This window comes from Myotis brandtii, unplaced genomic scaffold (assembly GCF_000412655.1).
Source record: "Myotis brandtii unplaced genomic scaffold, ASM41265v1 scaffold64, whole genome shotgun sequence".
NCBI lineage: Eukaryota > Metazoa > Chordata > Mammalia > Chiroptera > Vespertilionidae > Myotis > Myotis brandtii.
The window spans coordinates 2,512,543-2,528,093 of record NW_005370460.1 but is presented as its reverse complement, the minus strand read 5'-3'; the positions used below and the strand labels follow the sequence as shown (position 1 = coordinate 2,528,093).

At 55.4% G+C, this 15,551-nt stretch overlaps 1 protein-coding gene across 5 annotated transcripts in view; it reads left to right on the top strand.

The window, feature by feature from the left end:
* Positions 1–15,551, top strand: part of RXRG (retinoid X receptor, gamma) — a 141,056-nt gene that overhangs the window by 114,482 nt on the left and 11,023 nt on the right. For 3 of the 5 annotated variants that reach the window (XM_005880493.2, XM_005880492.2, XM_005880491.2), the window contains exons 2-3: positions 7,816–8,063; positions 14,798–14,942. In XM_005880493.2, the coding sequence (XP_005880555.1) occupies positions 7,816–8,063; positions 14,798–14,942 (393 nt within the window). Of the gene's footprint in view, positions 1–7,815; positions 8,064–9,442; positions 9,779–12,138; positions 12,228–14,797; positions 14,943–15,551 lie in introns of those variants that run through there. The other 2 variants (XM_014528540.1, XM_005880494.2) reach the window with 2 other exon arrangements.

Genomic DNA, 15,551 nt, shown 5'->3' with positions numbered 1-15,551 from the left:
AGATGGAGGAGCTGGGCCCAGCCGGCGCTTCCCAGGGGGTAAGTGCTGGATGGTGTGATTCTGTGGATCCTTTAAATGGAATTCTCAACTTGCTGATTGAGAATTACAAAAGGGAAATAAAAAACCCCCACACTTTCTAAATGAAAATGTTTTATAGTTACTGTGTACTAGTGTATGCCAAGAAAACTACGACGTAGGGTTTTGTCTTGCATATTTTGGAATGATTTGTTCCTTTTTCTAACTTCACTCAAGTTTGCAGTTGACATCTCAATAGAACAGAGATATTTTAAGTCACATAACTACAGACAAACTGATTGATATTGCCTTAAAAGTGTCCCCCCCCCCCCCCCACCCCTTTTTTTTTTCAGTAGACAAAGACAGCTCATGGAACCAGAAAATCAAACAGTCGTCTCAGAATTCCTTCTCCTGGGACTCTCAGAAAAGCCAGAGTATCGTGCCCTCCTGGGATCCGGCCCGTTTGAAATGAATAAAACTAAAAAAAAAAAAAACCGTACCCTTTTATGTAATGATGTTTACTTTGAATTTATATTAGTTCACACAAACACTCCATCCATGCTTTTGTTCTGGCCCTCCGGTCCAGTTTAAGAACCCATTGTGGCCCTTGAGTCAAAAAGTTTGCCCACCCCTGTCAGCTAACCTCAGTTGCTGTCTTCATCTTGCCTTCTCAGCTTGCCTCAGTCTCTCGAGTCTTGGCTGGAACACTGAGGACTGATTATGACCATCTTAATGGGATCCTTCTGCCCCCGTAAACAGATCTCACCTAGCTTGTCCAGGCCTGATAGATAAAAGCCACTAAATCCCTGCCACCAGCAGCTTACTGTTAAGCACTAGCTAATCATAGTTAACAAATTCACAAGAGGATCAGAGGTCCTACAGAGTTTCTCTCATCTTTTCTGTAGAGTCACCAGGACTCTGTGAGGGAGACACACTCCTCAGGTCTCTTTTTCTAGGGTTCTGTAGTTAGAAGATGACTAAACCATGGGAAAAGTCCAGAATGTTTTGGAGCAAGCACTCCACTGACTTTGAAGGAACTAAATAGAGAGGCTAGTTAATGCACACACTCATAGGTATAATTTTTTAAAATATATTTTATTGATTTTTTTTTTTACACAGAGAGGAAGGGAGAGAGTTAGAGAGTTAGAAATATCGATGAGAGAGAAACATCGATCAGCTGCCTCCTGCACACTCCCTACTGGGGATGTGCCCGCAACCAAGGTACATGCCCTTGACCAGAATTGAACCTGGGACCCTTGAGTCCGCAGGCCGACGCTCTATCCACTGAGCCAACCGGTTAGGGCACATTCAATGTTCTTTGTGCAGCTTTCAGATCCTTGGGAGAAATGTCTTTACAGATGTTTATAAAGGTGACTGAGTGAGTGCTGCCAGGGCTGCTCGGACAGTCAGCACCTGCAGTGGGAGCAGACCGCGCACCCGCACCCGCTGTTCCCCAGGTTCAGAACCGCCTCGCTGTTTGCCAGCATCTCCCCTCCCGTGAGCAAGCCATTTACTTCCTTGGTCCCTGGTGTTGCATTTGTTCAAGATCAAGCAGAGCCCAGCCTCACGTGTGCAGTATGAAATGCGTCGATATATGTGAAGTGTTTAGAGCAGTGTCTGATCCGGATAATTGCACCAAATATTACCTGCTGTTGCCGTGACTCACTGGGCGGAGGAGGTGACAGCACAGTGCCCTGGGGGGCTGCCTGTCTGTGAGCTTCCCCAGGGTGGGAGGAACAGGCTGCTCTGTGGGCCTCAGGCTTATGCTCCACACCCGCACTGGGGAGAGGGAGGCCTGGGTGTGTGGCTGTGCCTGGGAGGGTGGTGGACGGGGCCTGCGTGCTCCCTGGCTCCCATGCAGCTGCTGACTCAGAAGCAGTGAGCGTTGACCCCCCCCCCCCCCCCCCCCCGCCCATCACCCATGGGTGGGTCCTCTTAACTGTTATCAGTAACTCATGACAAGTTTCCCTCCTGAGCAGCGTTGCTAACAGGACAGCAAACTCTCTGACCTGCGCAATAGCAAAGGGGTGGTAATGCCAGGCCATTTGCTCCAATCGGAAAGACCCATGGGTGACATTTGGCTTTGATTGGCTGAGGCTGAGGTTGCTAAGCAACTTCCTCACCTTGGCCAGACTTCTGTAGTTCTAAGTACCCAGCTTCTCTTTCTCAGTGAGCCCCTTCAACACCCACACAATTCCTCATTGTGAAGTTTCAGAGGTTTTGTTTTGGATAAACATCAGAGACAGATTTCTTATCCCAATACTTTCTGTTGATGAACTCTATATATGGTTACATATGTTAATTAACAAAAATGACCTCATTCGTTGATGAGTCAACCAATCGTTTTTGAGAGTCTGCCATGTTCCAGGCCCCACAGTGGTAGCATTTAGCAGCGAGGGATGGAATGAAATTGTGTGGCAGCCAGTAGGGCATCAGGCATTCAGAATGAGGTCAGCAGGGAGGAACTCTGGGCGCCAGTTTGGGTTATGAGGGCCCTCCGGGGGTCGGGATGGGGGGAGCTAGGGTGATGGAGGGGCAGTCTGGCCCCGAACGATGACTGTTTACTAACCCATTCAGAAAATGCAACGTCACAGGCACAGGCGTGCCGACCAGTGTATGGTGACGGCCGCCGGTGTGGAGCATTTTCGATGGGCCTGGCTTGGGCTGAATCCTTTAGTAAAGGATTCAGTGGTCGGCAAACTCATTAGTCAACAGAACCAAATATCAACAGTACTTCTTCAAAATAGACTCGCCCAGGCCGAAAACCGACTTCTGCGCATGGGCCACGAAGTTTCAATCGCACTGTACGTGCGCGCCCGCACGTGGTATTTTGTGGAAGAGCCACACTCAAGGGGCCAAAAAGCCGAGTGTGGCTCACGAGCCACAGTTTGCCAACCACAGCTTTAGGCACATAACCTAGGATGGCGTTCAGGCCACACAGCCCTGCCCCACAGCCCTGATGGTGTAGTGAGTCACTACAGCTGCCACACGGGGCCGGAGGCTGAGTGCCCTGGGGGACCCATGTGCTCACAGGGTCCCAGCGGCTCTGGTTCCCGTGACACTTGGGAGCCTGCAGGTCTGACAAGGTCCAGCAGATGACTGGGCTCTGGGTCCAGCCCCAGACCATTCGGGACCGCCACCCACACTTGCTTCTTGTAGATGCCAGGACTGGCCTCGTGCTCATGAAACTGGGCTGGCAGGGTCCTTGCTGGGAGGGAGAAGGAGGCCGAGTGGGGGGTAGGAGGAGGGTCAAAGGGAAGCGGAGCTCTTGAGAGCGCACCAGCCCTTTCCCGCAGACAGGCTTGTTTTGTAGAAAGCATCTCTGGGTGAGGGCAGGGCTGTGTGGTGCAGATGCAGGATGCAGAGGGTGCGGGGCCAGGGCTGAGGGGACGCAGAGCCTCACAGACCAGCTGCAGGGCCAGAGAGAGGCACAGAGTAAACTTTAACTTTGGGTTTGGGCCAGAAACCAGGTTCCTGGCCAATACGGTGCTCCAGGTACTGGCTGTGGTTCTCGTGTGGCTGCGAAGAGAAGGGGTGAGCGTGAGAGGCTGGTGAACACTTTACGGACAGGTAAGCGCTCGTGTCCGTTCCTGGCAATGGATGGAGTGTCCACTGAGACACGTTTGTCATCAAAGTCACTGCTTTCTACCTTTTCTAAAAGCAAAGCTATTTGCTTCTAAGAGCAACTGGGTCACTGAGGAACAAATAACCACATGCATTTGTGTAAGATGTCCTTGTCCTTTTGAATTTTAGTTTTAAAAAATGTGGTGATGAACGGGCCACAGACTCCGCAGAAATAAAGCCACGTTTTTAAAGCTGCTGCAAAACTAACCGAACTCATCATTTCATTCTCCACTCCCCACGAGTAGTCGTGACAGTTTATTATTATCCTACATAGTAAAAGGGCAATATGCAAATTGACCATAACAGCAGAATGACCGGGAATGATCGGTCACTATGAGGTGCACTGACCACCAGTGGGCAGATCCTCAACGCAGGAGTTGCCCCCTGGTGGTCAGTGCGCTTCCACAGGGGGAGCGCTGCTCAGCCAGAAGCTGGCTCATGGCTGGCCAGTGCAGCGGGGTGGCAGCAGCACTAAGGACCCCTTGGGCTTCTGGGCTGCCAGAGGGATGTCTGACTGCCAGCTTAGACCCATCTCCCAGATGGTGAGAGGGTGCAGGCTGGGCTGAGGGACACCCTCCCCCCCACCCCCCATGCAAGAATTTCGTGCACCAGGCCTCTAGTATATATATTTGTGCTGTCGATGTTTCTTAAATGTCATGCCTTTGCAGACTAATTTCATGATATTCTACATATTGAGTGTCCTTGTATGTTGAGTGTAACTTTTTCTTAGGTCAATTTACTGTTTTGTTTTTTAACTTAAATAGCTATTTTTTGGAAGATAATTCAGTGTGAAAATGGAAGCCCAGTCACTTGATATAAACAGGGAAATGCTAAAAATAAATATGAAACAATTAAAGCTTTTACAAGCCTGCCTTCACGCCAGCGCAGGCCTCCCATAGCATCCCCTCCCACTGGTGGTGCAGGCTCCGCACCTGGGGACTCAGGTTGGTAAGCAGCGGGCACTCATCTGTCTATCCTGAGCTCTGGGTCTGGTGTCACCACGGGCGTCCCCGGGATGCGGAGGGGACCGGCGCCATCTCAGGCCCAGGGGCACAGAGGAGAGGGGGCTGCAGGCCCCTCGTGTGCGTGGAGAGCTGTGGCTGTGGGGGACGGGACAGCGGAGTTCACAGCTCTCACCCATCAAGGTAGGTGTTGCCTCAGGGCCGGTCAGCTGGCCACTGGCCTCTTTCAATGTCAGCCTCCCAGGGCCCCAGAAGAGTCTAAAATGGTTCTTCCAGTCATCGCCATGTGGGAGGATGTTGGGCTCCTGCGCGCTGCCCTCCGCGCCCCCCTCCGCCCCGTCCGGATGGACTTTCAGCTCGAGATCACTTCCGAATTGGTCAGCTTGTGCCGGGCGCTGTGAGGGCGCTTCAGACCTCCTCTGAGTCCTTGGCAGCCCAGGCAGGAGAGCTGGGCTTCAGGCTGATAGTTTGAATCTGGGCTCTGCCACTTGCCACCCGGGCAGTGCCTGGCGCTGTGCTGGAGGTGGGCAAACAGAATTGGACACTCCTCCCTCCTCAATTTAATGGAAGAGACAGAAATAGACTGTTCCTAGACAACAGAAAAAAAGCATCAAACCAGGGGATTTTCCAGGGGAGGTGATTCTTGCCTTAGACTTTGAAGGGTGACTAAGAACTCACTTGGCAGCAAAGGGGGGCAGGTCGCCCTGGAACTGGGAGTGGTGTGGGGGTGAGACAGGCCTGTTTTCTTATCCAGGGAAGGCTGAAATGACCCTCACGGGATAAATGCGTTACGTGTGGAGACTGCCAGATGCTGTTCAGGCCACAGAGTATGTGTCTGACCTGTTTGTTTGAAGCCCCGTGCCCCTCTGAGCACCCACAGCCTGGGGGTCCTCTTCAGCTGTGGGACATGGAACATGGTGGTTGGGGTTCACCTGATTATGAGACCATTGTCCCTAACAGACCGAAACTTTCCAGATAGAATGACTACAGCAAGCATGTCAAACTCGTGGCCCATGGGCCGCATGTGGCCCACAACAAATATTTTTGTGGCCCAGCCAATATAACGGTATGTAAAAAAACATTTTAATAAAATTTTTGTAACTTAATTTTTACAATATCCTGTTATACATAATTATGAATAACGAACTACAACATTCGCTAATGTGCTGTGCTCAGCACGGCCATGGGTGAACCTGAGGGAGGGGGCCAGTGAAGGATTAGAAAAGACAGACAAGAGAATAAAGCTGGGGCTAGGTGGGACACTGCTCTAGGATGGAGAGACAGTGCCACAGCCTGCAAGCCGAGTCTTTATTTTATAGCCAGATTCCACGGGGCAAAGTAAGGGCCTTGTCAAGATGTTTACAATGTTCTCGAGGGTTTCGAATCTACTCAATTACATGCACCTGAACTCATCAAGCTTTGTTCTGGCAGCACTTGCTGCACTTCCCGCAGCCTACCTCCCTTAGCCACCTGGGACCACAGGTTCGGACCATAAGGTCAAGATTACAACTATCGCCTTTGGCTGTAATTGTGCTGGGAGGGCTTTGCCTGCCAATCTAGGACTTGCACGTGGCTTTGCCACGAGGGGACTGTGCCCTCTCATTAGTCTGAGGCTTGAACCTGTCCAAACACTGTAGCCGCTCTCCACAGCTAATGACTGGTTACTATAATCGTGTTGCATTCATTTCCCTTACGTGCCTTACGTGCCTTACGCGCAGGCGCACCATTTCTCTCCACTAATACCAGCAGCGAATATTTTAGCAGCTGATGGCCACGTCATTAGTTTCGTACTGACTTGTTTGGTGTGAGCAACAGGAAATATTTCGCTTTCGGAGCACAAGAAAAGTAGGTTTATTTGCGTTACGTTTATTTGTGCAGTTATTCAGTGTCTGGTAAGTTAATGTTCAAGAAAAAATATTAATTTTTATTAAAATGTTCTATTATTTTATGTTAACGATGACTCATTTATTTCAGCCCTTCGTATTCAGCATGTCTCTATCAAAATAAGCCTATGTTTCTATGAAAACGGAAGCTTTGGTTTTTTTGCTTATTTGGCCCATGCTAGCCTTTGAGTTTGACATGCTTGGACTAGAGCAGCCGTGGGCAAACTACGGCCCACGGGCCGGATCTGGCCCGTTTGAAATGAATAAAACTAAAAAAAAAAAAAAGACCATACCCTTTTATGTAATGATGTTTACTTTGAATTTATATTAGTTCACACAAACACTCCATCCATGCTTTTGTTCTGGCCCTCCGGTCCAGTTTAAGAACCCATTGTGGCCCTCGAGTCAAAAAGTTTGCCCACCCCTGAACTAGAGGCTCAGAACTTTCTCAGGTGTGGGAGGGCCCATTCTCTCCACAGCGAGGCCTTGACTAAGCGAGCTGTTTAAAGAGTTCCGCAGGGAAACGCTAACTCGAGAAGACGCCTGCACCGTGCTCACTGCGGCGTTACTCCCAGCAGCCTGGGTGTCCATTGGCGGATGGATGGATAAAGATGTGGTACAGACACACAGTGAACTATTACTAGACCATATAATGGGGGGGGGGGGGATCCTGCCATTTGTGACAACATAAATGGACCTTGAGGGTATCGTACTAAGTGAGATAAGTCAGAGAAAGACAGATACCACATGATCTCACTTACTAGCATCTGTGGAATCTGCTGCAAAACAAAACAAAACAAAACAAAAACTGCACTCAGAGAGAGAGAGCAGGCTGGTGGTTGCCGGAGGCGGGGTGGGGAAGGATTATGTTCTTTTGGGCTCTGAATCCCCAGCACCTGGCCCCTTAATGGAAGTTCATCACTATCAGAGCGAGGGCGTGAAGGTCTCCCGACACATGTTCTCACAGCGCCATGATGAGGCAGGGAGTGCTCTCTCCACCGCCCCCGGGTGGGTATGGACTCATCTTCCCTGGCTGGCCGGCCCCGGCCACAGCTGCCCAGACCTGGGGACTTGTGGGCCGTGCCCTGTGGCCCTGGCTGATCTGACGCAGTTGAAGGCGGAATGCAGGTGGGGACAGAGAAACGTCAGTACAGCTGTCTCTCCCTCTGCTCTTCGCTGGCCTGTGTTCTACCAGCTGGTGTGGCTGCGAGCACGTTGGTCCATAGGCGTCAGGTGTGGCTGGCGGAAGGGAAGGCGCAGGAAACAAACCCGGGGGCTGCCCCACGGCACTGTGTGCTCCCCGCCTCCTCACCTGTGCTCTCCTCCCACAGGCTCCCCCGGCCACTCCGGCTCCACGTCCATGAGCCCATCGGCAGCCTTGTCCACAGGGAAGCCCATGGACAGCCACCCCAGCTACACGGACACCCCTGTGAGTGCTCCACGGACTCTGAGTGCGGTGGGGACCCCCCTCAATGCACTGGGTTCTCCGTATCGAGTCATCACGTCTGCCATGGGCCCGCCCTCAGGAGCGCTGGCAGCCCCTCCAGGAATCAACCTGGTCGCCCCGCCCAGCTCTCAGGTAAGTGAGCTCCCCACCATCTCCCACAGGTGCTCCTGGAGCAGAGCCAGCACCAAGCAGTTGCCTACTGTGTGCTGGCGGAAGGGCCTCCGTGAAGTGTGTCCTCAGGCAGGGCAGCCCCAGAGGGTGGAGGACACCGCATGGCCCGGGAGTCTGGTTCATGCTTCTCAGGAGAGGGGCTGTGTGTGTGTGTGGTGGACCCCGCCTTGCTGTTCTGAGGCCCCCAGAGGGTGGCCTGATGTCTTTCACTTCCTTCCAGCAATGTCACACTGAGAAGGCAGCTTGTAGTGGTCGGCTCTTGTGTAACAATGCTGCATAACAACCAATCCCCAATGTGTCGTGTTTGGAAAATCACACACATTTTTTTCTCTCAGGTTTGTGTCAGCTCGGATGGTTCCGCTCAGGTGGCGGGTGAGCCAGGCTAGGTTGAGGCTGGGTCCATGTCTGCCCCTCAGGTCCCAGACAAAAGGCACAGCAGCTACCTGGGGCACCTCTCCTGTGGCATCTCACAGGAGTGGCAACGTCCAGACAAAACCAGGAGCACAGGGAGGTCTCTGCTCATGGCAGCTTCACTAAGACCCACAGCCTCTGAAGCTCCCGTGGCTACCTTGGGAGGCGGGCTGTGCTGTTTCAGGGGGAGATTCTACAAAGAAATAAGGTGAAGGATGTGAAGACCTAGGAGTGCATCAGTGCCCCTGAGGGTCTCGGGGGGCCGTGCCCATCATACAGGCAAGGCAGTGTTGTACGTGCTGCCAGTGGTGTGGCGTGGAATCAAAAGGACGATAGAAAAGCCCTGTGGCCTCCCAGTCAGGGGGTCCAGGAGGGTGTGGGAGGCTCAGAGGAGCGGGGCCCAGACGGCGGTGGGATGGGCTGTATCGATGCCACGCTGTCCCCACAGAGCTGGTGACACCCCCTTCAGAATGGGAGACCTTTGAGAGGTTTGTTGATTTATTTTCTTTCATGTCAATGATTCCAGGGAAATAGGCAAAGCCAGTAGGTTAGAGACAGAAAAGTACGTGGAGGTTCTGGGACAAAGCAAAACTTTGCAAGGGGAGCCCATTCCTCCCAAAGCCTGTTTACGAGGTCCTCCGTGTGCAGCTCCTCGGTCCGTCCCGGGTCCCGGGGGTGCGCTCTGAATCACGCGGCCAAGGTCTTCCCTGCCATGGCGGCTGCAGCCAGCGCAGGACATAGCCTCGGCCAGCAGCCTGATGGCCATAAAGAAATGGACAGGCGAGGTGATGGACGGAGACGGGCTGGGGGTGGGGAGGGGCAACACCGTCCCCCGACGCTGCTGTAGTCGCCACACTCCGGGCCACGGAGCCAAAGTTGGCCCACAGGCCTGCGTCACGGCTGAGTGCGCGTGCGCTGCTGCTCTTGGACCGAATGTCTGTACAGAGGGATTGGGGTTGCAAGGTCAGCTGAAGGCCTGCTCCTGGCCAACTGGGCTGCGTGCAGAAGCCAAGGCCACGCTTGGCTCTGGGAGCTCTGTGCAGCTTGCCAGGCGCTGCGGAGCCTGCGGCCCAGGCACCAGCATGTGGGCTGGGGCTCCGGAACCCCCGGCACGACACTTGGCCCAGTTAGTTAGAGGACACGGGACAGCAAGTGCCCTCGGTGTAGGCGACGCTGAAGCATCGGGCAGCCGTCCCCGAGCATCCTGGCTGAGGGGCTGAGAGTGGGCCTTGCCCGGGAGCATGCGCCTGCCCTGACGGGTCGGGGTAAGTGCGGTTGGGGCGAGGGGCCGGGGAGCAGCCTGTGGGGCAGCAGGCAGGCCCCTGCCCCGGGCTCTGTTACTCGGGGTTTGAGCTGCTCCTTGCTCTTGTTGGGTCTTCAGTCTGGAGCAGGGAAGGGAACTGGACTGGTTTATGGGGCCGGGGCTGTGCCACCCATGGTCTCACCACTTGTCCTCTATTGTCGGGTAACACATGTCCTGATTACCCGACAGCGATTTTATGAACATTCAAGGAGATCAGGATTTGAAAAATCACTGCTTAGGTGCTTACAATGCTCATGGCAACCAGAGTTATTACTATGATTCCCAAGCGCTGTATTCTGCACCCGGTGCTCACTGACTCAGGTGTCCTCTGTTGCTGGAAGGGTCTAGAGAAGTTCATTTCAGCAAGTGCTCGCTGAACTTGGCTCTGGAGATTCGGAAATGTCTAAGGCCGTGCCCTGCCCTGGTGAGAAGTAGCTAAGGGAACGAGCAATTTCTAAAAACACCAAGTGTGGATTGGGCAGGTGTGTATGCAGCTTCCAGACAAAATGGTCTAGGCCACATTTTCCTGGACGTGAGTGTGAGTGTGAGTGTGAGTGTGAGTGTGTGTGAGTGTTTATGTGTGAGAGAGTAGTGTGAGTGTGTGAGAGTGTAAGTGTGCATGTGTGAGTGTGTATCAGTGCGTGTGTGTTTGAGTGTGTGTGTATGTGAGTGTGTGAGTCTGTGTGAGTATCTGTGTGTGTATGAGATTGTGTGGGTGTGTGAATGTGTACATGAGAGTGTGAGTGTGTGTGAGTGTGTATGTGTGAACGTGTGTGTGAAGATGTATGTGAGTGCGTGTGTCACTGTGTGAGTGTGTGTGAGTGTTTATGTGAGAGAATAGTGAGTGTGAGTGTGCGTGCTGCACATTGTAAGTGTGATGTGTCCTCGGCACGCTCCCTCTGACCCCTCCTGGCCCTGCCGCCTGTCTGGGTCCCGTGTGCACCTGTTCCTGCCCAGGTGGGGATTGGTGCTGTCCCTCCCCTTGCAGATGTTTGCATCCTTGTAACAAATGCAGGCGTTGGAGCAAGAGCAGATCTTAAAGACCCTCTTGCCTCATGATGAAAGGAAATTTAGGCCATAACATCTTTTCTAGTGAAATCCTGTCTGAAAGCCTAATATTCATGTCAAATAAAAACAGGTCTGGCTGAAACAGGGGCCAGGGTGTGACCCCTTCTCAGTCTACCTCCCTCCTGCTCACCTGCCACCCACACCCTCCACGTCTGAGCCCCTCTGGCCTGTGTGTGACGGGAGCCGGAGTCTCTGGGACGTGACTTGGCACCGTCGTGCAGCAGGGCACGGTGAGGGAGCGGTGGGTCTGGCCGCAGGGCTCCTCTCTCCCCGGGGAGGGCCTCGGTCTTCATGGCCATGACCCTCACCAGGTGAACTGGGCGCCACTAGGAAGGGAGAGCTTCCTGCAGCCGCCGGCCACACACCTGCCTTCAGTGGGGTCATTTGGGCTGAAAGCAGCTCAGAAATGTGGGCCCCCGTGCTCCTCGGCGATCCAGGGCCTTTCTATCCCACTCAGGGAGCAGCCAGAGCCTGGAGCCGCCCCCCTACCCCCGGTGCTCCCTTCAGCAGGGCTGCTCCCAATGCAAGGAGGCGGCGGCCTTTGATCTCATCTCCCCTGCTCAAGGCAAACAAACCCCAAGCAAGACAGGCAGCCACCCCCGGTCCCAGCCACCCCTTCCCCACCACCAGACTCAGGAGGGGAAGGAGAGGGGCTCCTGCCAGGGAGGGGGGCAGGCAGCTCCCAGGGCCAGGGGGTCCCAGAGTCCAGGGGCCGTTCCTTCCACCTGCTGGGTCTGGAAGGCACCTGGGCAGGTGCGACAGATGGTGTGTCTCCCAGGCTTTTCCCCGTGTTGCTGCCCGAGGTGGAGGACATTGTTCCTCTGCTCAGAACATCCAGTGGCTCCTCATGGCCTCCCAACCTCAATCTGCCCCCCTGAGCCAGGCAGTCAAGCCCGGGCTCTGTCACAGCCGCCCCCACCCCCCCTGCATCCCCATCCGTCCACCAGACACACACCGGGGCTTCCTTACAGGCCTCGGTGCTCACAGCCTTCTGCTCATCACTGGCCCATCCTAACCCTGCCCATTGGTGAAGGTTGTCCAGTCCCAGCTCAGATGCCGCCTCCTCCAGGAAGTCTTCCCTGATCTCAATTGCTCGTGATCTTTCTTCTTAAACTACCCTGACTTTTCATCTCATTGATGGCTAGGTCCTTGAGGCAGTGCCTGTGTGTCTTTCTTCTTGTGCCCCCACAGGATTTCTGAAAGAATAAATGAATAAAACATGTTAAGGCTCAATTTCCTCATCTGAAAGTAGGAAGACCCCATAGGGTTGTTGTGAAGATTAAATACTTAATTAGCGTTGAGCAAGCTTCCCAGAGACGGTGGCACTGATGACAGCAACACCAGTAAGTGCTGCTTCGTGATCCCTGCAGGTCGCAGGGGTGCACCTGGCCTGGGGGGCCGGGCGGGAGGGAAGGCAGGCTCCTGAGCCCAGGTGGCGGGGCCTCCTCATGCCCTTGACCTTTTCGCTCATCTGAGGACTAGGGGACAGGGCCCTGGTCAGCTAGAGGGCTCTTTTTTGGGGTCATCTGACCTAAAATGCTCCCATTTCAAGGGTGGACCTAAGTGCTCCTGTCCGTTTCTCGAGGCACAAGATGTTGCCTAGGATTCACACTGATAGGAAGCCTCCCGTTTCTTAAAAATCAGTGCGCACTGAAGTGGGTCACATGTCCAGAAATGATAGCGACCCAGTATTCTGACAACCTCAGATAGTTTCCTGACATCCCCCAGCTAAGAAAGGGAATCCTCTGCCCCTGGGCGCGTGTGGCCTCACTGCACGGCCCGGTTCCTAGCACGTTGTGGAATGAGGGCTCCTGACAAACACTCGGAGTTCTTGTCTGAATTGACCAGGTTTCCCCGGAATGACAGTGTGTGCGGGCGCCAAGGTCGGCACTTCACACCGTTATCCCACCCGGCCCGCCCGCAGCTCTGTGAGGTGTTCCCGTGCTCAGTGTACAGACCAGGGAACCGAGTCAAATCTGACCAGGGCCTTCTTTGAGTCCTGCAGGCCACACGGGCAGCGTGGAGGCATCGGGGCCCGAGGCTCCGCAGGGACGCCATCCCCTCTGCATGGCGATGCTCAGTCCTGACCGCACCCCTTTACCCGGTCAACCTAGCACAAGGCCATGCTGAGGGCCGCGGACCCACTGGCTCCGAACTCTGGGGGGGTCCAGGCGTCAGATTATGTCCATGCTCCCAGGGTACATGCAGGGCTTGCTGTGTTACAGCAAACCAAACTGGGCATACGGTGGAGATGCCTGGCCTGTATAAAGAGAGGAAGGGAAGGAGCTGGGGGCGGGGAGGGGGGAGAGGAGAGAGAGAGAGAGAGGAAGAGAGAGAGAGAGAGAAACAGCAATTTGTTGTTGCACTCCCTGCTGCATTCATTGTTGACTCTTGCATGTGTGCTGACCGGAGATCGAGCCTGCGCCCTTGCGGATCCACGATGCTCGAACCAGCTGAGCATCAGCCAGGGCTCACGTACATCAATTAAAAAACTTCCCGGCAACTTTGGTCCAGAGCAAGGGCAGCGGCTGTGTTCCAGCCTCCTCACTGCACCTCTGCCACCTCCTGCTCGGTGACCAGGGGCTGAGTGAGGTGCAAGCGGGTGAAGGGAAGGCACTTCCCTCGGGCTCTGAGTTTATGTTCATCTGTCATTCCTTCTGCCCCCGAGGCCTCGACTCGGGAAGAAAACCGCCTTTGGTTGGTGTGAGAATCACAGTCACCGGGTTAGACCTATGCCTCACAGGTCACATGGACCACACAGCGGTCAGGGACCCCTTCCACCCGCAAGGGGTCACCAGCTGCCTCCATGACCACTCCAATGCTCTGCCCCCTCACCCCCACAGCCACCCTAACACCCTCCTCACCCCCACAGCCACCCCAACACCCCCCTCACCTCCACAGCCACTCCAATGCCCCCCTCACCCCCACAGCCACCCTAACCCCCTCCTCCCCCCCACAGCCACCCCAACCCCCCCCTCCCCTCCACAGCCACTCCAATGCCCCCCTCACCCCCACAGCCACCCTAACCCCCTCCTCCCCCCCACAGCCACCCCAACCCCCCCCTCCCCTCCACAGCCACTCCAATGCCCCCCTCACCCCCACAGCCACCCTAACCCCCTCCTCCCCCCCACAGCCACCCCAACCCCCCCCTCCCCTCCACAGCCACTCCAATGCCCCCCTCACCCCCACAGCCACCCTAACCCCCTCCTCCCCCCCACAGCCACCCCAACCCCCCCCTCCCCTCCACAGCCACTCCAATGCCCCCTACCCCCACAGCCACTCCAACACCCCACCCCCCTCACCTCCACAGCCACTCCAATACCCCACCCCCCTCACCTCCATGGCCACTCCAATGCCCCCCATCACCCCCACAGCCACTCCAACACCCCACCCGTCCCCTGTGTCACGTGTGCTGTCTCAGGGGGGCCTGTCCTGCCTCCTGCCAGGCTTGCCTGTGTGGGAACAAGGAACAGAGACAGGTCTTGCAGACGCTGTCTCTCCCTTCTCTGCCCAGAAGGTGAGCTGTGCCCACGGCACCGAGTGCGGCTGGAGGGCTCTGCTGACTTGTCCTCTGGGAAGAGCACTGAGCCCTCAGCCGTGGCCACAGGGGCACGAGGAGCTGATGCTGCCAGTGACGGGGTGAGGGGGTGTATGCCAGGGCCGTGTTCAGATGCTCACATGGGCCAGCTCCCCGCACGGGCCAGCCCAGGGCGGGCGCCAGGGGAGGAAGCCGATGACGCTGGCTCCACGGAATCTGTGCTCACTGGAGAGTGAGAAACGATGCGCGCTTCTGCCCGTTCTTCTCCCAACCCGCCTGGCACACAGGCCTTTCCTGCGCTCTGCCCGGAGCCCGCTCTCCAACAGCCCCGAGCTCCCTGAGGGCTCGTCAGTCATTGCACTTTCTCTCCTGCAGCTCAATGTGGTCAACAGGGTCAGCCTTTCCGAGGACGTCAAGCCCTTGGCCGGGCTCCCCGGGCTCGGGACCATGAACTACCCGTCCACCAGCCCCGGGCCCCTGGTCAAACACATCTGCGCCATCTGCGGGGACAGGTCCTCAGGTATGTCCGCTTGGGGGTCGATGCCTGGGGGGGGCGGTGCGGGCTCTCCCAGTGCAAACTAGCCTGGCGCTGGGCACGGGAACTGGAATGTGGGGCAGGTGGGGAGGGGGAACTGGAATGTGGGGCTGGTCCAGCACAGCCACCTCCCATCGGCCTCAGGCCACAGCTCCAGGCCGCACACACCGATTTATTTCTCCCATTGGCAGGGGCGTGGGAAAACTCATGTCAGAGGCGGCTCAGTGTAGAGAGAGGATGACACTTTTGAGAGGCGGGTCCCTACGTCTTTGGACCTCACTCTGGGGAAAAGTGAGTGAAGCTGAGCGCCTCCTGCAAGGAGAAGAAATGCTTTACTAAGGACACGAAGGGCTTCATGCAGGCAGAACGTGTTGTAACTAAATACTGAGTTGCCTGATACAGTAAATGCAAACAAACCTAAGCTCAGGACCTTTCTAATATCACTCCCGGGATTGGTGGCCCCGAAGCACGGCTGGGAGGAGCATCGGGACAGGCGCTTGGGCTCAGTGTGGGGCTGGGACAGGCGCTCGGGCTCAGTGCGGGCTGGGACAGGAGCTCAGTGTGGGGCTGGGACAGGCGCTCGGGCTCAGTGTG